General features: G+C 40.7%; 1 protein-coding gene across 3 annotated transcripts in view; it reads right to left on the bottom strand.

Annotated features, from left to right (window-relative positions):
• Positions 1–25719, bottom strand: part of CREB5 (cAMP responsive element binding protein 5) — a 593699-nt gene that overhangs the window by 368956 nt on the left and 199024 nt on the right. For all 3 annotated transcript variants that reach the window (XM_082257535.1, XM_082257536.1, XM_082257537.1), the window contains exon 5: positions 15360–15520. In XM_082257535.1, coding sequence (XP_082113661.1) covers positions 15360–15520 — 161 coding nt within the window. The remainder of the gene's footprint in view (positions 1–15359; positions 15521–25719) is intronic.

Genomic DNA, 25719 nt, shown 5'->3' with positions numbered 1-25719 from the left:
TTTTGGCATTTTTTGGGGTTCTTTTGAGGCAGGCAAAACATCTGAACTTGTGTATAGTGGTACTGTGCACAAGTTCTGATGTTTTGCCTGCCTCCAAAACCCCCCCAAAAATGCCAGCAAAAACACACCTGGGCATTTTTTTTTTTTTTTGACGCTAGCGGTTTTTTTGGCATTTTTTGGGGTTCTTTTGAGGCAGGCAAAACATCTGAACATGTGTATAGGGGGTATATATAGGCATATATGTCTGAATATATACCCCTAGACATATATAGGTGTGATAGTAGCAGAAATATATTACTGTAAATGATTTCATTAGCGCAAGCATTTATTTCTGTTCTACTGAAAAATTATCTCTTTTTTTTATGGTTCTGGACATGCTACAGAGCTGAAACTTCACATGCACACCTTTTAGACCCCCCAGATACTAAATCCAAAGTAAAAATCAAAAAAATCTCTTTTTTTTTTTTAATTTTTCAATAATTGGCTTTTTTATCAAAAATGACAATTTTTAAGAACTTTTTTTTGTGTGATTAATAGTTAATGGGGCATGACCCAGAACCCTAGGCACTTTTTAGGGGCATTTATTGGGTTTTGGGGCTTCAAAATGGTGTTTTTTGATTACCGAAGTTCGGGTCCCATTGATTTCAATGGGGTTCTGAAATCCGAACCGAACTTTCGTGAAGTTCGGGTGTTCTGGTCGAACCGAACTTTTCAAAAGTTCGATCATCCCTACTCTCCAAGACCCTTTTGCTACCCTGTAGGATTGGAACACAGAAGTGTTACTAAACCCAGGAGCCTGCATTCACTATATCTGTTCTCCCACAGTACACAGAACATTGAAATGCAATTATTTTAGTAAATATAAACTGCTAAATATAATTTTGCTTGTAGGAGGAGTTTTCATTCTCCCCTGATTGTCCTATGAGGGCGCATGGCCCCTCACCCTCTTTCTGGACATTGCTGATTGGCCCTATGCTGATCACATGCACCCTCGCAAAAAAAAAATCTCTAGCGATACACACCAAAATGAGCATGTGCAGAGTGCCTCCAAGGCTCTGTTCTATCAGCAGATAGATTGGGACAGTAAAAGAAGGGGAGAATGAGAGAAGTCTGGATCAAACAGCCTTTCTACACCCTTTCCACAGTGAGTATAACAAGCATGCTTTGCTGCATATACAGACTGATTTGTTGTAGGTTTAGTCAAAAAAAGGTTTCTGATACCTATTTATAAACTACATTTCCAAGAAATTTTAAATCAGCCCACACACCCCAAAAATTGTTTCCACCCATTATTGGACTTTTTGACTTCAGCACTTTTTTTAAACGCTTCTAGACCGTAAGGATTTACCCCCTTAATGACCAAGCCATTTTTTGCGATATGGCATGCATTAATTTAACTGACAATTGCGCGGTCGTGCGACGCTGTACCCAAAAAAAAATTGATGTCCTTTTTTTCCCCACAAATAGAGCTTTTGTTTGGTGGTATTTTTTCTGCAATTTTTATTTTTTGTGCTATAAACAAAAAAAAGAGCGACAATGCTGAGAAAAACACAAAATTTTTTACGTTCTGCTCTATAACATTCCCAATAATAAAAAAAAAATTAAAAATCAAATCTTTTCATCATTTTAGGCCAAACTGTATTCTGCTACATATTTTTGGTAAAAAAAATCCAAATAAGTGTATATCTATTGGTTTGCGCAAAAGTTATTGCTTCTAACATCTAGGGGTAAGATTTATGTCATTTTTATTTTATTTTTATTTTTTTTACTAGTAACGGCGGCGATCAGTGATTTTTACCAGGGCTGCGACATTGCGGCGGACAGATTGGACACCTAACTGACATTTTTGACACTTTTGGGGGAACCAGTGACATTACTATAGTAATCATTGCTAAAATATGCACTGTTACTGTACTAATGACACTGGCAGGGAAGGGGTTAACACCAGGGGCCATCAAAGGGTTAAATGTGTCCCTAACTGTGGGGGGGGGGGGGCATGCTGCATGAAAACAGAGATCTGTGTTCCTAAATAGGAGAAACACAGGATCCCTGTTTTCATAACTGACAGAACAACGGTCTACCGTGTTTACAACAGCAGACCGCTGTTCTGTCTCCGATTGCGGTTGCCCTGCGGCGATCGCTGCCGCCGGACGCATTGATTGCCTCCCCCTGTGGCCAATGAGTGCACGCACGTTCCTCTGGTGGTGGGCCCCCACTAGCGGTCCCGCGAAGTGACGTAGAGGTACGTCATTTCACAGGACAGAGCCGACCTGCTGCAGTAAAACTACGGCAGCTGGTCGACAAGTGGTTAAATACTTTAAGAACTTCACTGTTAGGTTTCCTTGCCTACCTTTAATAATATTCAGTCAAAGTTGTGCTAGTAGGTTGAAGTACTGAGCAGAATTTGCATCCTGATATCCTACCTTCAGCTTACCACATGCTGGAGACACGCCAAGGGCTCATGTTAACAGATTTTTAAGGAGACCATCTGAATTTTGCCTGCATTAATCTGCACCAGGGTGTTTTGTTGAATGCAATGTAAAGTGTAACTGGACATGTTCTTATTTAGGCGTTTTGCTCTGCTCCTGAGAATACATACGTTTAGGGATCAGTGTTCGTAGGATTCAACAAATTCTATCTCCTAAAAGGCTGTCTTCACAAAGATCAGAAATGACTATCTTCATTGAGTGCTCTCCAGTCTCCACCACTGATGATAGCAAATTTAATTTGCCAGAGAAACTCACCTCTCTAAGGAAATATTTTGTTGATTGACTGAAAATAACTTAGAACCAATTGCAAAAAAATTGTGGGAAAAATCCTTTGAGAAAACACCTGAGCTCTCAGTCCTGCATCTATAACACACAATTTCACAGGTTAAAGTCATAACATAAAACTTGAGAATGTAAAACAACTCATCCTCCCTGCTCATTATATAGATATGTAAGTGTGAGCCAGCTGTTATCTGCTGGTGGGCTGAAAATACCAGTAAATGCTGATTTGTACCATTACTGCAGAATCTCAGCAGCCTCAGCAACTACCATGTACAGAATGTCGGGTCTAGAGATATACATGTACTTATCTACTTTTAATTAGAACAGCTGGACTCTTAGGAAGATACAATGGAACACTATATTTACATTACAAAAGCACACTTAATCCATCAAATATACTCATAACCACAATATGTAACAGTAAAAGTGTTGCAGTCCACACTCAGTACAAAGTTAGCTAAAGCTTTGCTTAGCACATGTGTGCACAAAGTTTAAAAAATAAATACATATTTGCACTCAGTACCTGACTAGGGGAAAGATGCAACCCTGGTATATTGTATACTGTAAATTAGGGGCGTAACTACAGGGGTTGCAATTGCAACCGGGCCCCATGCTCCAGGGGGCCTGTGCAGCTCCCCTGTACACCTGGATAGGAGGGGCGGCAGGGGCAGCATGTAGAGAAATCACTGTCCCCCTTTTTCCTCCTGTAGCTGCAGGAGTCAAATGGAGGAGATTGGTTCCTCTTTATGCTGCCCCCGCCACTCCTCCTATCCAGTTCACTTGTGTTCTGCTGTCCCTGGGCCCCTGTGTGCTCCCCTGGTTTCCCCCCCCCCCCACTGTGCTCCCTTCCCCCTCCTGCCGGCTGCTGCAGGGGATGTGTCACAATAGAGAACGAGGAAGGGGTCGGTAAGTATGTAACTTACCAGCTCCTTCATTTTCTGAATGGACAGAGTCATAGTCAGTGACATTGTAAAAAATAAGATAAAATGATAAAAAAATAATACAATTAAAATACCAAAAATAAAAACTACTTTCAGGATCGCAAAGGTCACACTTGCGACCGGACCCTGGCATTCCACCACCGTGGGGAGGCCCCATGATGGCAGGATGGGGGCCGACTGCAGAACTTGTGAAAGGGTTCCGCTGTGGGACTGTAATAAAGGGCCCTCAATGAAAGTAAAGGGCCCCAGGATCAGTGTGAAGAGCCCCAGGTTTGAAGGGGAGGCCCCCGGCCAGTGGTCATTCGTGGTTTCTTGCACCGGGGCCCTGAAGGTTCTAGTTACACCTCTGCTGTAAATACACCGGTTCACATTTGTTTAGATGTGTATAACAATGTAATGTTTTTATACTAGTAGAGCACATATAAGTAAAAGAGATGAGTAGTGGTTAGGCACACTGTTGGATTAGGGCTAAGCAGCTCCCAGGAGGGACTATTTTAAAGCTGAAATGCATCCTTACGTTCAATCTTGTACAGTTATACAGACTTTTCTCTTGCACTGAAATGCTGCAGTTTAATTTTACCACATACTGTGAGATTGTGCCTTAGAAGCTGCAGCAAATATCACTGCTGGCTAGAAAACAGCCAGCATCATCTAGCCCCTTCTCTCTTAGCCTTACTGTCCCTCGCCTGTCCCTTTCATTCATTGGATTTCAGTCCTTTCAATCATGAAAGGTCAACATCACATGCGAGCATTACCTAGCACAGTCTATATGCAAATACAGCCTGCCTTGGAATGACCACTTTTACAGACAAACATATACCCATCAAGGAATTTTTATAATTCCATAAATAGTCAAGCCCACTGCCTGCAGCAGGATTGAGGGCTCTAGAAAGGAATACTGAAGCAGGGTGATGTAATGTTTTCTGGTAGGTATACACAGCACCCTGTTGGCCCTCCCACCAGCCATGATCTGCCTGCATTCAGAGGGAAGCACAAAGACCCAGTGATCACATTGATGGGTCTAAAACAAAGTATGTATTGAAAACAGAAGGATTTTATTTTAAATGTCATTAGCATGTTAATGAAAGGGGGAAAGGAAGAACCAGGGAAGACAAACTAAAAGCATATTAAAATTCAACTTTAACTGTTCCACAGCCCTGGTGAAAATTTGATGTAATGTATGTTCTCATATTCAGAATGTGCAAAGCCCTCAATAGCTTCTCATCTAATAGGACTATGCGATTTTCTAATGGCTGGAATTGCTGGCACACATAGGAATTTTCATTTATAAGACACCAGGGACTTTGGCTACAAAATAAAGTCATGGTCTACTACCACACCCAGGGACCTGGTTTTATACTGATATATCAAAAGCTAAATGGCACACAGTGTACCAAGTGACTTGAATGACTCAGGGTATGGGAAAGCACCAAATTGCTAAAAGGATACTGAAAACATCAGCAAAACCCTATATAAAGTTGAACACAGTTGTGCTTAGTAAAGATTAATATACAATCCATAGCTGAACAGTATAAACCTGTGTACTCAGCATCTAAAATATTAAGATGCCACAGTGTGAATTCATTTGCAATTCATATTTATAAAGTGTGCTCTAATGATCTCTCTAGAGGTAGCCGCAGACATGCTGTGATGGCCATGTAATGTTTGTTTGGTTTCCTTATACAGGATGTGGGATTTTGATTGAGGTCCCATGTGTCAGATCACAATGCATTTTATGGGATTCCTACCATTGGTGATGATAATATAGCTTTGCTTATGTGCCATCCACCTTTAAAGACAAACAGCACAAGGAGGAACAGCTAGTTTGGCTGGAGCTTTATTGTTGTAGCCTTCAAACACATAAAAAGGACCTGAAACAGCTAATAAATATAACAAAAAATAATCCTAAAATAAATCACTTATCAGCATTGCATCACCCAGCGTTTTGTCTTCATACAGAAACCATAGACAATGTATAGTAAAATGAGATAATGTCCTGCGCCAAAAACCACAGGCTCTGGAAGAATCAGTGGGTAGAGCTGTGTGTATTTTTGGGCATATCATGCAAATGTTAAAGGCACTGCTCTTTGTTATGCATTAATTTTGTTTTCACAAAAATAACAAAGATGAGGTGCTAGGCCCAAGGTATGATCTTGTGTGGTTCAAAAATACTCATCTGCAGGCATTCATTCAGAATGCCGAAGGTAAAATCTACTTAGAGTAAAGCTCTCCTATCATAGTTTGAAAATGGCCCCAGGACTCTGGAAAAGATAAGCAATAATGTTGAGTCTTTTGTTGCCATGGGTTAAGAGATCCAGTAACCAATGGTGATCAATTCCAACTCTTAAGACTACATTGAGCTAACAATGCTGTCACTGGTGGCAACTTATCACCAACAGGATCGCTAAAAAAAGCTCTTACCTGCTTCTATGGAATCGCTATCTCAATGCAGTACTGAAGTAAAGCTGCATTGCTCTACCCAGCAAGGAAGCATGCCATAGAAGCAGGTGAGTGGTGTCTTTGCATTTCTAGCAATCAAGTATGGTGGCGAGCTCTCTAATTCATCTTCCTAATACAACAATTTGAAAGCCTTGGCACACCCCAAAAGCTTGTCCTGAAAATTTAGAAGTTAGTGCAAATAAAAAAAGTATCATGAAAAGTGCTCAATTTTTTCTTGTTGCAAGTGCACTAATATGGCTACAATCACCTAAAAGCCTTGGCTAAAATTTCAGCCTACAATATTTGTGTTCCATTTCAGCAAGAGGCTGGTAAGACCTCGTTATTAGTGACAGTCTCTTAGATAAAGCCCATAATGTTTCAATAATTTGGATACATTGGATACATTGGACAACACTATTTCAATTGTACCGCAGACTTCGGTGTTGAAAAATCTGTGATTAACATCAAAACTTTACAAAAAGTAGCCCTCATCAGAATAGTTCCAAGAACAATCTTCCATAATGAGGTAACAAGACTGAAGAAATGATGTATTTTGCTTTCAGTAAGATATTCCTTAGCAGAAGCATTTAACTCTACACGCACCATCTTGCTGCTGACCTATAACCATGCCCCGTATCTGCCATTAATGCTCAGATGACAACTGCATTTGATGGTATAGTGCAATTACAAAATGCAAGCTTTGTTACTTGGAGCCCTTGAAAATGTATCTTTAATTAGACTCAATATGTCTATATGCCTAATACTTACAACAGTCCTATGTAATAGAAGCACAGCATACAAACTATCCCTACAGACTCCAATTTAATCCAAGCATTGTGACATACAAATCAGGTGATTGTAGGAGAAATCTTAACATTTCGTTATTAAGAGGAAGTACATACAGGTCCATGTCCTAAATGCATTTTTGATTTACAAAGCTTCCAAATAGCTATAAGGCTCAAGACAACATAATATTTATAACAAATTATTCTATATTAAAGCTTAAAATTTCTATTAGAAACTGATGAGAGGGACTGTCCACTTTTATTTTTTAGCGATTAATACATACTGTAATCCTCTAAAAGTTCTTTACTTTCCATTTATGAAGAATTCACTTTCAGTAATATTTAACAATTAAACGGCAACTCCACTTTCGTGGGTAAAAAAAATAGCAAATTATGAAAAAACAATATAGCGTATACAACTGCGACACAAATCATATTGTAATTGATTGTTATTAAAAATGAACTTTTCTTTTCCATCTACAGCTGCTGTAATGTTCTGAAAATGCAATGCAATATGGCTACTTGGAGCTGTTCTGTACACAGAATGTGTACTTACCACACCCCAGGAACATCATTTCCTGCTTGTGTGATTGGCTCACCAATTTTCCCAGATGTCTGCCTAAGATACAAGTCAGATTTCTGGCATCCCCTGAAACAAAAATGTCATTTTTGGTGAGATACTCCCAATAGGAACACATCTAAAGGGATGCAGGCTCAGCAGCTTTCCTCAATAGAGCCCTGCAGCTGCCACAGCTGATAGATAGATATATATGAAACCCCTCCCATTTGACCCACTCAGCACAGAGGCACAGAGGAACAAACAATAATTTCTTCAGAATACCAAAGGTAGGAATCGGCAACAACGTTTGTTAGAATCCCTGCAATGTACAGATGTACAGAGATCACCCAGAGGGGAATGTTTTTTTCTCAACAAAAGTGGAGTTACACTTTAAACCATGCTCCAGGTCTTCCATAATCCAGCCAATGTTCATAAAAGCATGACCATAATATGTGCCATGAATCTTAGAATGTTCTTCCTAGGGTGTGGAAGGGTAAAAAAAACGAAGCCAAAATTATGACATGTAAAGTGGAAGAATATAGACTGTATAGGTAGCAGTAAATATAAGTGTCTGACCTTACATCTACATGCATGCTTGTTCGAGGATACTGACTTAAAAACCTATTGAACATGGATGGTCACTGTACTCAATTTTGGTTGCGTAAAAGGGAGAGGTTCTAAATCTTAACTTTTTCAGCTCAGGTCCAATTTAAAGTATCATGTGAGATGGTTTGAATGCAAAACAGGTCAAGGTCAAGTGCCCAAATGCAGTATATTCCCAAAAAGCACTGCCACTTACTACACTGCAGAGAATGGGACTTACAGACCTAAAAAAAATGTATGGCGGTGCTGCCAAACGTGGCTTCGGGATTGAAACTGGTGTAAATAAGCCATAAAGGTTTAAAATTTGCCCTTATCAGTTTAATAAGGGCTTGATTTTTTTTTTGGTTAATGCAGACAGGGAAAACCAAATGAAGAAGGACCCTCAGTGTTGGAACATATAATCATGGTCCAGTGAAACAGAGGCACATGGTAACACAGAAGAGTGCAGCTAAAAGCTGCACAAGCATTGTACTTTTCTGATTCTGACAGTGACCTCCAGATCAGGACTAGTCTGGCTAGGCATGCTGAGACTGGCAGCTGAGGGACCACAGGCAGAACACAGCTGGTATGTGGTTTTATTTTTCTTTTTTAATAAATGCTTCAATTTAGAATAAAAACAGGTTAATAAATAAAACAGATTTCTATCAATGTAAATGGCTGAATAATAAAAATCCCAATAATAAAAGAAATCCCATAAAATCAATGAATAGTCACATCTGTTTTTGTTCTCTGCAAACCTTGCAAGCTAGAAAAGTGAGTGTAAAATGTCTTTACTAATACAAGTTTGTAGACAGAAAATTGGCTGCACAGACTAGACAGCAGAAGCTTAAAATATAATTAGGGGATTTATGCCTTTTTCTGAGATGTGGCTTTAGAAGATTCATCTCAGCATAATTATTGTTTAGGGTGTTTTATTTCACATCTGTCTGTTTTTTTTTGGTTAAGAGATGTAGTTATTGTCCCCTATACATTGTTGTTTGAAGTAAGCATATGTAGAGAAGGCATTCAGTCTGCTCTGCCCTATGAGCTATGCAGCCTCAAGTACAGCAATCCATAGTGGACAAAAATAAGTTTTTATTTTACTTTTATAGGAATCTATCACCGTACTTACTTGTGAATGTTTGGAAAATACCTAAAAGCAAATAAAGTTGCCTATACATACTTCTGATTAAAACTCTTCTCATTTATTATATAAGTGATCTGCCCAGTGTGTGTTCTTCAAGCAGGCCAGCTCAGGTCTTTGTGACCCCCACCGCCTTCAAACAGCCTATAAATCCTTTCTTAATCTGACAGACAGGATATTTCTGACAGCTCTCTTTGTAGGGTTCTAGGTTGTAGGGTATTCAGAATGATAAACAGTATGAGAGAGTTTTGATAGAGATTAATGTATATTTAGTCAGAAATATCCAGTCTGCCTTTCAACGCAACTGATTTGTGCGTTGAATTGCGGTATGCAGATGAATATGTCAGAGTTTGGAGAGGTGAACTCTGTCTGGGGTTTTATATAGAGAGCAGCCTAGAGTTCATGCATTCTAAGGGCATTCAGAAGGCAGTTTTAAAAAAGTAAAAGGATCTTTAAATACCTGCATTTAGGTCGTTATCAAACAAAAAGTCTTTAGGATGCTTATGACAGTTCCATGACAAGGCTTTGCATTGCCCATAGAGATTGATGTGAATGACTCGTATTTCATTCAAAGTTTGATATGGCCATACAGTCTTTTACAGTTGTGTATGTAAAATATGGAAACAGGAGGCCGCTAATCCAAAGCCAAAACCTTTGTTTTCCCACTGTGGATAAGGTAGGCTATGGTTAAATCTAACAGTTTTGCCATCGGTGTCCCATTTGAGAGATTTCCTTTCACTTCCTGTTATGTAAGTACAACCAGAAATGAGGAATTTTTCACAGCTTGGTATTGCCATCAAATGCAAGAGTGAAGAATCAGCAGGGGGAGGACAGGGCATACAAAATACCCTGTGTACTTAATTTTTTTTGGGGGGGGGGGGCAAATGTAGTAAACACAATGTCCACAAATGGTTAAGGCTCTTGTTCCCCTTGCACCTTTAGATGTATTATTGCTGTCTGTTTCCGTGATGCTTATTTTTGGTCGCATGACTTCCCAGGCCTCAACAGAAAAAAAAGGTTGACTACACTTCAGAAAAATCATGAGCTTTTAATGATAAAATCCCCAAAAATATGGATATAAGGATATATCATGACATGATAAAGACATGACAGACCCAGGATACAGGATTGCAGCAACATGGTTAACGTGTTTCACGCAGAGTGTGCTTAATCATAACCTAGAATTACTTGTCAAGATTGTCTTTAAATAACAAACATATCAGCTAAATGCAATCAGGTGTTTTAATTGTCTGCCCAAAAACATACAATTCTGCATTCCCATAGATTATATAAAAACAAATCAATCCAAGGAAAAATAAAGAAAATATATCTGTACAAATTACCAAACAGTGATGGACCATGCAGGAGAGCAAATGTATATACACAAGCAGTAACATTTTATAAACCTCTATCTACATGTGCATCGCTAAGTGTAGAAACGACTAATCGTACTTGGAATGTCCATGTCAATACTGTGAACACATTCCATATACAAATATCTTTAAATAAATCAAATTAGAGTGTGTAAAAAACAATTATTAGCATATACCATACCACACACACATCAACGTATGCAATATTAATTAAGTCCGAATATTAACAGGGTCGGAATAAAAAAACAATCTATGTATCTAACTTGTATCACAGTTATTTTGTATTTGCTTGAAACGTTTAGGTCACGGACTGGACCGGCAGCTTGTGGTTCACAAAGGGGATGACATAATTATGTCTTACCTGGAGAGGTGTTTGCTTCTCATGTCAGTAACCTTGCCATAAAAGCACACCCCCTATAGATCTCTGCACTATAAAAGGTTTCATTACAGAGCTGCTGCCTGTGTGTGTGAATGATGCCAGGGCTGTCAAGCATAGATCACCCTTGCAACAACACCCATAACCACTGTCCACCCCACCCTTGCCGATTCCAAGCGGCACACGTCACTGTGACAAAACCCTCACCATTAATCTCTTCTCACCAGCCATGGTTTGATGGAGGGAGAAAAGGACAAGGAAGGTCACGTGAGCATTTTATTTAATAAAAAAAAAAAAATGATATATTCTGTCACAGCAGGAGGGGGATATTTAAGCAATGCAGAACCACAGATTCTGGAGTTCTGTTTTAACATTATAACATATGCAGCAACAAAAGCGAGACTTACTACTAGTGAGCAGGTAGATGCATGAAGTCTGGTAGGAAGATCAGGCAACATTAACTCTGGCAGGGAGCCCCGCTGCACAATTCTATTGAGTGTTGATTGATAACTGAAAAAGCAGTTCTGGGTGGACTGGATGGTTAAAGATGAAAGCGTACAATTCAATCACATTAACATGGAAAAATGGCAACAGAAAGTTTTCTACTCAAGCTCCACACACATTGTGCCAATTGTCCAAGTATATTTTATTAAGGTGTGATTAAGCTGCCATTTGTTTTGTATTTGATTTATTCCTAGGCTTTTCACATTTTGACAAGAAAACACCTTATTAAACTTCACCATGATTTTTCATTGCTTTCAGGCTGCAGTTTAACTCCTACTCTCTATATGCAGCTTTATAATGCCCAGAGGTTTTATTTGAGAGAGGCGTTGCTTGCAGCTAATCCTTCTCCATAATTTCCCTTAATATTATGGTATTTTCCAGGATCCTTGGATTTAAAGTTTAAAACTGTGAATGGTTACCTAGGCACACCATGAATGGGATGATGGTTGACGGCTGTATGTGCAGACATGAACACAAACGGGGAGTAAAATAAAAAAGGAGGCGGAGGGGAAAGACGACAGTATCCCCAGGAGAGCCCCATCTGTGAACACTTCACCACTCCCCAACGAATGGAGCTCTGCGTGGGCACAGGTGGATCCCAGTCTCCTGCTGGAGCAGAGCGCGCTGCGTAGCCTGAAAGAAGACTTTTCATTACTGCTGGCTGTTTGGATTGGAAAACAGCCATCTCAAACATTTGCAGGTGGCTTGGCCATACTTTGACACTTAAATATTTGAGGCCGTGATAAAATCAGAATATTACTACAATATGGCGCTATACAAAGTGTAATGTGCAATCCTTAATATGAAATGTATGTTAAAAGATTCATTCCCAGGAGACTACTAAGAAATTCACATTTGAAATTAGTATACTACTTATTCCCAAATGTTTTGGTTTTAATGTGTTTTGGGAGGGAATGGAAATGAAAGCAAGTCCATCCAAGTTCTTTTGCCTTTCATGCTCATGTTACAACTGTTTCAAGGCATACATTTTCAAAAGGCTCACATTTTTTATTTTTGCTTATCCTCCTATGGCAAATAGGAAAACTCATAAGTCTCTCAAATTCATAATCCTGTTTGTAACAGCTCCGACACAGTCAGGGGAAAATAAAGGAAATGTTGACATCATGTGTGCGGATGCTATCAAAAAGCACTTTGATACCCATCAATGCCTTCTCTTCAGTTTTGAATACCTCCATTCCAGCATGGAAAGCATATACAGAAATAAGGTGTCATATGATTAGAGATGAGAGCAAGGATAAATATTACATCTTGACAGTCCATCAGCTGATAGTATCTGAAATTTGTTTTCCCTGATGTATTTTTACATAAGGGATACAGCGATTTATGACTAAGTGCTGAAGTTTCCTCAACAATCACTTGTAAGTTACAGGTCAAGCTCAGGCATACTCAGCATCTTCACCTACAGAGGGCAAGCAGTTTCCAAAAAAGGATATTTTCATAGAATATCTATATTGGATGAAACTTTTCTTATACCTGAACATAGCTTTTACATAAATTTACATAGATGTGATTCTGAAACAATTCCAGCCAACAGGAATCCGTTGTTAGACTTCTAGACAAGCCCTTAAAGCGGTTGTATCCCGCTTTTTGACACTTTTACCTACAGGTAAGCCTATAATAAGGCTTACCTGTAGGTACAAATAATATCTCCTAAACCGGCACGGTTTAGGAGATATTTACAGTGCATGCAGCCGCTCGCGCGAGCGGCGCATGCGCTCTGAAGGTCCGGGGGGACCTTCAATTAAGTTGCCGGGAGCTTGCCAGAAAAATCACTCCCGCGCGCATTCGCGGGAGTGACGTCATCGCAGCTCCGGCCAATCAGCTCGCTGGAGCCGTCTCTTCCGGCCAATCAGCGCGCCGGAGCCGCCGAACCCGGAAGAGACGACGAGGGATCATGGCAGCGCCCGCATCGATGTCCGGGGGTCCGTGTCGGGGCTTCGTTTTAAGGTAAGTTAAACATAATGGGCTAGTATGCGATGCATACTAGCTCATTATGCCTTTGTCTTGCAGGTTTTTTTTTTTTATTTTTTTTTTATAGGGTTTACAACCGCTTTAAAGTGGAGTTCTAGCCAAATTCTTTTTTTTAAACCCCAGAGATATTCTTTTTAATCCATGAAATCTATTTTATATTAGCTAAATATATTATTGTGTGCTATGTTATACATAATTTTTTTTAACAAACTAACTTTATATTTCCTCTGCAGCGGGTTTCCATCTTAGATGTGGGCATGTGAAGCCCACCTGTACCTTCTTCCGGGACTAGGTGCTGCTGCTTTACCAGAGTCAGAAGACATACTCGAGGGTCGAGGAAAATTTTAATACAGAGCGGATAGCTGACTGAGAGGAGGCGGGGATGAGGCGGGACGGAGGTGCGGCTGTGTCAGTAATGCACAGCTTCGAGCTTTTAATGGCTAGAAGCCCTGCATTACTGACACGGCCGCACCTCCTTTCCACCTCTCCTCTCAGTCAGCTCTCCGCTCTTACAATTTTCCTCCACTTCCGTCTGCCTCCTCTCAGCTCTCCCATTCGCCCAGCCCCGCCCCCTGTAAGGACCCGAAGATGCGCCTCCTCTCAGCTGTCTGCTCTGTATTAAAATTTTCCTCCACCTCCGTCCCGCCTCCTCTCAGCTTTCCTATCCGCCCCACCCCCTGTAAGAACCCGATGATGCGGCGGGAACTCCGTCCTGCCTCAGCCCCGCCTCCTGTCAGTAAGCTGTCAGCTCTGTATTAAAATTGATGACGCACATCTCCCAGCAGCCTGTGCGCCGCAGGAAGTGACGTAGCTCGCCGCGGCGCTGAAGGAGAAAGAAAATTGCTTACCCCCTAGCAACAAGGTAAGCCAATCAAGAAAAAAAAAAATAAAAGTCGGCAATGCTGTTTTTAATTGAGGAATGCCAGCAATTTCTAAAAAGTTTAAAACATGGGTGGAACTCCACTTTAAATTGTTTAACTTTTGAATATGAAGAAAGTGGGCTCTTAGGCTCCTTATAATCCAGCAACTTACCAAATTGCCAAGTGACCGGTCTGTCTAACAGAGGCAACAATGTGAGTGACTACATTAGAACCTGAATTCTTTTTTTATCCCACATCTAGCAAGATCTAGCAAACATAATCACTTAAAGGAGTTGAGTACTAACTGGAAATGCTTAATGATGCAACACTGTGCACATCATGGGTCAAGATGTGACATAGTTAGAACCTGGAATGGCAGTCTGGAAAGGGCTTAAGCTTAACATTGGCAAAAAAAACAACATCTTGACCAATCCTCAATGGCTGCTTACAATAGAGTACATCCTCTGAGTTGCTACTTAGATCAGGATAAAGGGGCAATATATACTGTGAAAAAAAATAAAAAAATATTCATAGCATTGGTAATAATCTACTTAAAGCATGACTTTCCTTTCTTGACAGTTCTTCCAACAATAGAGTTCAGTGAGGCAAACACACAATGACATAAAGAATAAATAAAAAACACACAATTAACACAATTATAGGATGACCTCAATATGATGGGCAGGTCTGATTTCCCTTTCCTCTATAAAGTGTTTTTTTTCTGACTTCAGGCATGTTATCTTATTGTAACATACACTAGATTATACATCTTTGGTGGTGATTTAAATGGTTGGTTTAAATGGGGACATTTCAATATTCAGATATAAATTATAAACCTTCACCAATAGAAACAAAAGAAAAGCCCTAACATCTTGACATACAGTAAGTGAAACTATTAAAAGAGCAATGAAAACATACAAACTTTGATATTATATTCCAGAGATACATGCCAGTCGGCAAATATCACCCTGTTTAATTGGGAATAATTAATAATGAAAATAAACATCAAAGAGAAAATGAATAGTCATCCTACCCAATTTGGCGATTTGTGGAAGGTGCTTGGGTGATGACGGAGCTGGACTGTGGAGATGGCATTGCTTGTTGGATTACAACGCTGGTGTCATGATTTGGCATTCTTGAATTTGTTAGCTGGTGCGACACTGGCCCTGTCATTCCTCCATGCAGGGTGATATTCTGCAAACACAATAGAACAGAATTGATAAAAATAAAAGTCACAGATATCATGTGTAAATATCGGTGACTCTGTATGTGTTGCTCAAAACAACTATACAGTCCTATCTTGGCAAGGGGTTGGGGTAGCCAGATCACCAGACCAAAGAACAGGCCCTTGGACTTTCCCAGAACCTGGTTGAGGGAGACTGAGTGCCAAGTAATGACAGTGTAATTCAGTTAGGGTGAATAAATGCTGGCCATGTAAAATGTCATTAGCAATTCTCAATACAGTTAGGTCATGCTGAAGTTATTGCAGAATTGTGTTGGGAAGCTCTTCCTAGTCTGGCTGCCAATTCTCTAGCAATATGGATGTCTCACTGTATGTATGTATATATATATATATATATATATATATATATATATATATATATATATATATATATATATATATATATATATATATATATATATATACATACCCTGCTCAAGAAAAAATTAAGGAGCACTTGTTATTCAGAGTATGGCATCAAGTCAAATAAACTTCTCAGATATAGATATGGTCAGTTAAGTAGCAGAGGAGGTTGTTTATCAGTTTCAGCTGATTGGGTGTTAATGAAACGAACAAAAGATGCATTCTTTGGGCAACAATGAGATGCCCCCCCCCCCCAAACAATGGTTTTGCAGGTTGAGGCCACTGATTTTTTTTCCCTAGTCACCTTTTCTGATTGTTTTCACTAGTTTTGCATTTGGCTAGGGTCAGTTTCACTACTGGTTTAATGAGGCAATATCTGGGCCCTATAGAGGTTGCACAGGCAGCCCAACTCCTCTAGGATGGCACATCAATATGTGCCATTGCCAGAAGGTTTGCTGTATCTCCCAGCACAGTCTCAAGAGCATAGAGGAGTATCCAGGAGACAGGCAGTCAAGCTAAGAGAGCTGGGCTGGGCTGGGCCTTAGAAGGTCCTTAACCCATCAGTAGAACCAGTATCTGCTCCTTTATGCAAGGAGGAACAGGATGAACACTGCCAGAGCCCTACAAAATGACCTTCAGCAGGCCACTGGTGTGAATGTCTCTAACCAAACGATCAGAAACAGACTTTATGGGGGTGGCCAGAGGGCCTGACGTCCTCTAGTGGGCCCTGTGCTCACAGCCCTGCACCGTGGAGCTCGAATAGCATTTGCCATTGAACACCATAATTGGCAGGTCCACCACTGGCTCCTTGTGCTTTTCACAGATGAGAGCAGGTACACCCTGAACACATGTGACAGATGCAAAGGGGTCTGGAGAAGCTGTGGAGAACATTATGCTGCCTGTAACATCAATCAGCATGACTGGTTTGGTGGTGGGTCAGTGATGGTCTAGGGAGGCATATATCAATTGAGGGACGCACAGACCTCCATAGGCTAGACAATGACATCCTGACTGCTATTAGGTATCGGGATGAAATCCTTGGACCAATTGTCAGACCCTACACTGGTGCAGTGGGTCCTGGATATCTCCTAGTGCACAACAATGCCTGGCCTCATGTGGTGAGAGTATGCAGCCAGTCCCTGGAGGATGAAGGAATTGGGATCATTGAATGGCCCCCTACGCTCACGTGACCTAAATCCAATAGAACACCCCTGGGATATTATGTTTCGGTCCACCAGATGCTGCCAGGCTGCACCTCAGTCTGTTCAGGAGTTCAGTGATGCCCTGATCCAAATCTGGGAGGAAATACCCCAGGACACCATCGGTTGCCTCATTAGGAGCATTTTGAGTTGCTGCTATGAAATTTCAACAATATGGCTTAGCCTGCTGCATCATTTCTTCCCTTTTATTTTTGGGGTGTCTTTGAATTCAGCCCTCTGTAGGTTGATAATTTTCATTTCCATCAAACAATGTGGCATCTTTTTTATTCCTATCAGTGAGTTAGATGCAATCTGACAACAAAAGCACAGATCTGTTTCTGTAGCATGGTCAGTTTTAAAAGGCAAATGAGAGGAACTGCCAGGTACTTGTATCCAAAGGCACAAACCAAAACAAATAAGGCTTTCATCTATGCAAAAAGGATACCCTAAAAAAAAAAAATCATATACCGTGTTTCCCCGAAAATATGCCCAGGCCCTATATTAATTTTGGCACCAAAAGACACAGTAGGGCTTATTTTCGGGGTAGGTCTTATCTTCCTCCCTGCCTGTCAGGAATACCCTGTGTGAACCTACTAAAGGTGTTTGTAAAATCCTAAAATCCACTCATCTGATGTCCCTCTGCTCTCCTTCTCTTCTCCCAACTGTCAGCGGAAGATCTCAGCCCCCCCCCCCCCCCCCGCAGTGTTCATAGTGGGAAACGGCGCTGAATATTATATTATACCATAATTGTGTGTTTCTGTAATCTAATTGTGTGAAATACCTTCCATACAGCACTGCTCGGCGCTCAGCTGATCTCACTGCTGACCTTTTGTTCTCATAGCTGTCAGTGGGAGATCTCCCCTCTGCAGTGCTTAGAGCGGGTCACGGAAGCGCCGAGCGGAGCTGTACCAAAGGTATTTCACACAATTACGGTATAATATAATACTCAGCGCTGTGACCCACTCTGAACACTGCAGAGGGGAGGGGCTGAGATCCCCCACTGACAGCTATGAGAAGAGAAGGAGAGCAGAGCGGGAGATCAGCTGAGCGCCGAGTGGTGCTGTACCGAAGGTATTTCACACAATTAGATTACAGAAATACACACTGGACATTATATAAAACAGTAGTAGAGTGGATTTTAGGATTTTACAAACACTAAACTAGGGCTTATTTTCGGGGTAGGGTTTATATCATAGCCCTCCCTGAAAATAACAGTAGGTCTTATTTTCAGGGTTGATCTTATTTTCAGGGAAACACGGTATATGTGATAATAATTAGGGGTAACATACACAAGTCTTTCACAAGTGACATGGAAAATGATTTAGCATTTCTGGAAGATTGGTCAAAACAGTGATAACTATACAGATTTTTAGTGAGAGGTCGATTAGAATGTCAAGTTCTGGAGAAAATATATTATTAAGATAGAACAAGTCCAGAGATGGGTAACAAAAATGGGGAAATGTCTGAGATATAAAACATATCAGGAGAAACTTCAGAAACTTAAAATATACTGCACAGTCTGGAGGAAAGAAGGGAAAGGAGAGATATGATTGATTCTAGAGCATAGAATAAAAAAAAACTGGTATACTTACCACTTACCACAGAGCAGCCCCAATATTCTTCTTTTTAAAATCCCCCACTGTCGCTCCCGAGCCGTGCTGTGTGTGTCTATTTACATACAGAGTGTGGCTTGGCCCATTCCCCCTCTCTCCTCATTGGCTCACTAGCTGTGATTGATAGCCTACGGCTCCCGCTGCTGTGCAAGCCACTGAGGAGAGAGAGACCTGGGAGAGCCGCTGCTCTCCTGCACATTCTGCACATCGATGAATCAAGATGGGATTTAAGTAAATATAAGGGGGGGGGGGGCTGACAGGGGAGCTGCACATTTAATTCATCAAGGTAAAAAAAAGTATAGAATAATGAGTCAGTCAATAGTAAGTGGATTCAAACATGCTTGGGACGAACATAGATCTTTACTAAGACAAAAAAAGTTAATGAAAAAAAAAAGGAAAGGACAGGCAGACTTGATGGACCTATGGGTCTTTTTTTCTGCTGTCACTTTTCTATGTTTCTATGTTTCTAAAATTCAGCTATAAACATCCATCCATTTTTTTTCTTTTAAGTGTTATCAGAACAGGAACAACTAAATTAATCTCTTCATCCATAATTAATAAATGGGCATTTTATTGATCACAATATAGTACTATATTTGGTTCATAAGGAATTATTTATTATGTATACATTGACTAATTTATATATTGTGCTATGCAGTACTGGGACAACTTCCTAACAGAGACAATAATTTTATATTTAATCTTTAATTGCTCAATCTCTTCCTTTTAAAAAAAAAATGAAATGAAGAATTCAAAATACAAAACAGCATCTTCGAGGTCAACATATTGATCGGTCTCTGGGGTATCATGAAGCTCTCATAGCACTCTCTCAGGTGACATGGAGTTCACATAACACTATTTATAGGAATGTACAGCTCACAGGTCCATATTTTCTCTCCCTTAGATATGTACTAGATTACAACAGTGCTGGAAAGCAATACCTCTTTATGCTGAGCTGTGTCCCTAAAGAGACACAGGACTGGAATGCTTCAAGTACAGCAACATGACATAAGATTTCTGTCCCTCACCTGTGAATGCTTTGTCTGTTTTGTAAAAGTGAACACTTATGTCTCTTTTCCCTGCTGCCCCCTAGTCACTCCAGCCCTGCCACTATATTCTGGCTTTTATTTTCCCAGTTCTGAAAAAACACAAGAATTGGTTCAGGGGTGCGCTACCCATAGAGTGCAGAGCTCAACCTTCTTCCACAGCTGCCTGCCTCTGCACCCCCCATCCACATCGCACTTTCACCCCTCTTCAACTCTGACCTCTGCATACAACCCCCCCTCCACTGTCCCCATCTTATCCCCACTTCCTTAAAAGTCCAACTATTTTCCACGTCTTACTTTTGTTTTGTAAAAAGCTGAAGAACCCAACTGGCTCTAGCACCTCCCCACACGCTGTAGTTGGCTCAGCTTCTCTCACTAGCAGGGAAATCATCCAGTAGGGGTGTCTGCATCTGCACTGTACCCCAGGCACCTGCATCTCCCTTGTTCCCATTATGCACATAGTGGGAGCCACTCAAGAGATCACATCTGTGGGAGCTGTTAGGAGACAACAAGTCTCTTGTAAACAGAGAAGCCGGACTTCTGTGTTTACAAGTAGTAGTGGTAAATAGGGATCAGGGGGCCTGGGCCAGAAATGGTGGAACCAATTTCCACCAATTTCCCGTTAAAAAAAAAAACCCTGTTCATGGATAACTAGCAGAGATCATGAGTTTTTCAACAAAGGCATGTGTTTTCTTTCTGATGGTCTGTATTCTCAGTGATGGACACACTTTGGATGTTCCAGGTAGTGTCTAAGTACTCAATGCTGAGAAATGTTTTAATTCATTTTTGCATGCAGCACAGAGAATAATAACTGTGTTGTTGGACCATTTTATATAAGATATACAGTTGGTGCAGGATTTAAAGATCTGAACATTGTATGGCATTTTAGGTTCTTTTGCTAGTATCATTCACTTTTTGTCTTTATCTCCTGTTTGTCCGAAGAGCCAAAGAATAGGTGACGGTGCCACAGATCTACAAGTACCAAAATCTGATCCCCTCATTATCCTCACATGTGCTTAGTGAAAACATTTTTGGCTTTTAGTTGTTCTGGCCAGAGTACTTTTGGAATGGTTCCTCCTATCAAATTGACACTCACAGCATACAGTTTCTCTGGAAGTACACCCTACCTTTACCTAATACCAAAACTGAACTCCAAATTTCCAATCCTAAAGAAAAAGGGACGTCGCCAGCTACACAATGGGTGTAGCAAGATTTATTCAGCACATGACTAGATATTAACCACTTACCCACTGGGCACTTAAACCCACTTCCTAACCAGACCAATTTGCAGCATTCAATGCTCTCACATTTGAATAATAATTACTCAGTCATGTAACACTGTACCCATATGAAATTTTCATCCTTTTTTCAACCAAATAGAGCTGTTTTTTGGTGGTATTTAATATTCACTGTGTTTTTTTATTTTTTGCACTATTTTTTTCAGTTTCAGTTATAAAATTTTGCAAATTTAGTAATTTTCCTTCATACATCTTGGCCAAAAATTATACTGCTACATATCTTTGGTAAAAATAACCCAAATAAGTATATATTATTTAGTCTTTGTGAAGGTTATAGAGTCTACAAGCTATGGTACCAATCATTGAAAATTGATCACACCTGATGTACTGATGACCTATCTCATCTCCCTTCTTGAGACACTAACAAGCCAGGAAAGTACAAGTATCCCCCAAATGACCCCTATTTGGAAAGTAGATATTCAAAGGTATTTAGTGAGAGGCGTGCAGAGTTTTTTGAAGTTGTAATTTCTTCCCACAATTCTTTGCAAAATTAATATTTCTTTATTTTCTTTCCCACAAAATTGTCATATTACCAAGTTATTTCTCACACACTGTATAGGAATACTTCTAATTACACCCCAAAATACATTCTGCTACTCTTCCTGAGTATGGTGATACCACGTGTGAGACTTTTACACAGCCTGGCCACATACAGAGGTCCAACATCCAAGTAACACCTGATAGAGACCATGCACCGCTCGAGGTGGAAATGCCTTCAAAATTCCTCACAGTAACAGCATAGGTGCAGGGTGCAGACTCAATGTGCAAGTCATCTATCTATCTATCTATCTATCTATCTATCTATCTATCTATCTATCTATCTATATATATATATATATATATATATATATATATATATATATATATATCTCAAAGTAGCACCTCCAGGTGTTCGAGGATCATAAATTACACATATAATTTCCTGAAAACCTATAACACTTTTAAAGGGCCTGGAGCACATGGACAATTAAAAAATACCTACAAAATAACCCCATTTTAGAAAGAAAACACCCAACACATATTCTGGCATTATGAGGCTTTGCCATATTTAGGCATTATGAGGCATTATGAGTCTTTTGAACATGTCATTTTTTTCCACAGGTTTTTGGAAAATGTGGAAAGAAAATGAAAATGCATTTTTTTAAACAAAGTTGTCCATTTATAAGATAATTCTAACACATAGCATGTACATAGCAAAAATTACACCCCAAAACACATTCTGCTACTCCTCCTGAGTATGGCAATACCCCATCTGTGAGATTTTTACACAGCCTGGCCACATACAGAGGCCTAACATGCAGGAAACACTGTCAGGTGCTCTAGGGACATAAAATTTCAAATCTAATTTCCTGACTACCCATTACACTTTTGTGAGGCACTGTAGGGCACTAATAAGTACTGTAGTGGCACTGATATGGCATGGATGAGCACTGATGTGGCATGGATGGGGCACAGAAGATCACTAATGTGTCATGGATGTGGCATAGAGGAGCACTGACGTGGCATGGATGTTGCACGGATGAGCACTGCTGTGGCATGAATGAGCACTGATGTGGCATGGATGAGGCACAGGTGAGCACTGATGTGGCATGGATGTGGCACGGATGCGCACTGACGTGGCATGGATGCGACACGGATGAGCACTCATATGGCACGGATGAGCAGTGATGTGGCATGGATGTGGGATGGATAAGCACTGATGTGGCACAGATGAGCACTTATGTGGTATGGATGTGGAACAGATGAGCACTGATGTGGCACGGATGAGCACTGATGTGGCATGGATGAGCACTGATGTGGCATGGATGTGGCATGGATGAGCACTGATGTAGCATGGATATGGCATGGATGAGCACAGATGTGGCATGGATGTGGCACAAATGAGCACTGTTTTGGCACGAATGAGCACTGACCTGGCATGGATGTGGCACGGATGAGCACTGATGGGGCAAGGATAAGCACTAATGTGGCATGGATGAGCATGGATGTGGCACGGATGAGCCACAGATGAGCACTGATGTGGCATTGGTGGGCACAGATGAGGCATGGATGTGGCATGGATGGGCATGAATAAGGCATGACTTAGGCACGGATGGGCATGATTGAGGCACGGATGGGCATGATTGAGGCACAGATGAGGCACACATTGGCATGGTTTAGGCTCAGACTGGCATGATTGAGGCATGGATGGGCATGAATGAGGCACAGATAGGCATGATTGAGGCATGGATGGGCATGATTGAGGCACGATTAAGGCACAGATTGAGGCATGGAGGAGGCAAGGGTGAGCAGTGCTGTAGTCTACCTCCTCTCCCTGCACACTGTACCAATCACTGCGTACAGCGTGCGAGGAGAGGAGAGAACTGAACCGGACATGAGTCGGTTTGTTGACAACTGATCGCTCCATCATTGGTAAAGGGCCACTGTCACTGGCACTTTACCACGGTCCGTGATGGACCCAGCGAGCAGAGGGCACGCAGGAAGTGCGATTCTGGAAGAACATCATTCGACTATGACCCATTCAGCAAGTGGTTAAAGGAATAATCTGGAGTAGACCATAGAAGTGCTAAATTTATTATATTTGTGCATAACATTTTTTTTTTTACTTTTGTTTTATTACAGAGTTGAATTTGCAGAGATATACTGTATATTCAGACATTCAGTCCATTGTTTCTAGCTTGGAGTCTCATTTCAAAATCAGTGTTCCAGGGTGTCATCTTTTCCTAAATTTGCATCCCCCATGATAAACAAAAATAATTCAACAGCATGTTTACATATTCCTTCAACTGAAATCTATAATGTTGACCACAAACATGGCAATTATGTGGCAATTCGACCACTTTCAACTAGCCTTCTATTAAAAATAAATAAATAAATGACTAAAATGCCATCTACTGCCAATAATTTTTAGGTAGGTGGTGGGCTTTACCCATCCAGTTCTGTTTAGGAGCTGGTTGAAAGTGGCTGAAATTGATAGAAAATTGCCTCGTGTGTGGTTATTAGAGAGCTCAGATCTGAATAATTTGAACTCTCCTGTATCCAACAAAATTGAAACTCTAGTTTTGGGTGGACTAATCTTTAAATTGCTCAATTAACAAGGAGGTGAGAAAGAGTCAAATGACTCTAGATGCCGATAAGAAGAATGTTACAGAATGGAACTATTAATAGCAGCCAGGCTGTATATTCAACCCTGTGCTTTCAAACATTTGTTTTACGATTTAAGATGTATTTAACACCTCTGGAGGCGTAAGACTCAAAAGCTGTACCTGAACAGCATTAAACCAGTTGCACAAAGTAAAATAAATACAGCTTTCAGTGTGGACGTCTTATGGGCTTCAGCCAGTCTGAATTCAAACTGGAATATTTGGAATAAAAGTTCAAAGTGACAATATGAGAAATGACAGACCTCAAAAAATCACAAAAGTTGCAGTAACAGGCACAAGGAAAGATTTCCGTATACTTTATATAGTAGAATGTGCAAGGAGTATGTCTAATAAAAATAGACCAATTTAAAGTAAACCTGTCAGTATGCGTAAGGTACTAAACAGGCTGCAGCACTACACTGTTTTGCTTGCCTACAATTTTTCGGCACTGTGATATTCAAATTTTCCTAAACGTTTTGTGAGATGGCCTGCCCTCTTCCACCTCCAGCAGCTTCTTACTGGCCCATCAAAGGGATTGTTGGGCCTTACTGGCCATTAGGAAGGTGCAGGAGATGGGGTAAATAAATACTAAAATTTGAATATTCATCTATCGTCACATACTCATCTTTCTTTTGCTCCCACACAGTTTTTTTTGGGGGGTTGCCTAGAGCAGGAGAAACTACCCTGGGTAAGATACAAGTCACTCAGGTTGCAGCTTACAAAGATTCATAGGCTCTCTCTGTGTGCTACTGCTATAAACATAGTTAGGTTGAAAAAAAAAAAAGTTGAATCAGTAGTCCATCTGGTTCATCAAATATTGCTTGGACCAGCACTGCCAAATGGAATGAGTGAAATGGTCCTTCAAAGACAGAAGTATAGGGTATTTTTTGCACTCCTGGCAGCTGAATAGAATACTGGAGGAGTGAAAAAATTAAGAATATGTGATGCTGGGGATGGGGGGATTAAAGAAAACCTGTTGCATTTCCTTGCATCGTCAAAGAATGGGTTTTCTTTAATTGTTGCAGCAAATGCTGATCACACACTACAGCACTTTACCACTAAAAATGTTTACATAGGGTTCTTTCACACAGGCTTTCCGCCTGGCGGACTCTGTTTTGCTCAGTGGGGATCAATCCGCCGATCCCTGCTGAGCAGGCAGATGTTAGGTCTGTCTCCGCTGTCTGTGCTGAAATGGACCTGTCAGAGCCCTGCTCTCCTCTATGGGAGATCAGATGAAAACGGACCGCCTGTCCGTTTAAATCGAAACCTATCCAATCCGATCCTCCAGGCAGATGGAAAATAGGGTTTCTACCCATCCGGATTTCACGGACAGGATCGGATCAGATATCAGCAGGTGTCAGTGGACATGTCACCGCTGACATACACTGCTCCATAGGGGTGCATGGAGCATCCGATCAGATCCGCCTGAAAAACTGACAGGCGACCTGTTCGGAAAGCCCATGTGAAAGGGGCCATAGAGTAGAAGATGGCAAATTAAAGTGGTATTAA

Source organism: Pelophylax lessonae (assembly GCF_965119305.1).
Source record: "Pelophylax lessonae genome assembly, chromosome: 5".
Lineage (NCBI taxonomy): Eukaryota > Metazoa > Chordata > Amphibia > Anura > Ranidae > Pelophylax > Pelophylax lessonae.
Note: the sequence above shows the minus strand (reverse complement) of the source record. Positions and strands in the feature narration are given on the sequence as shown.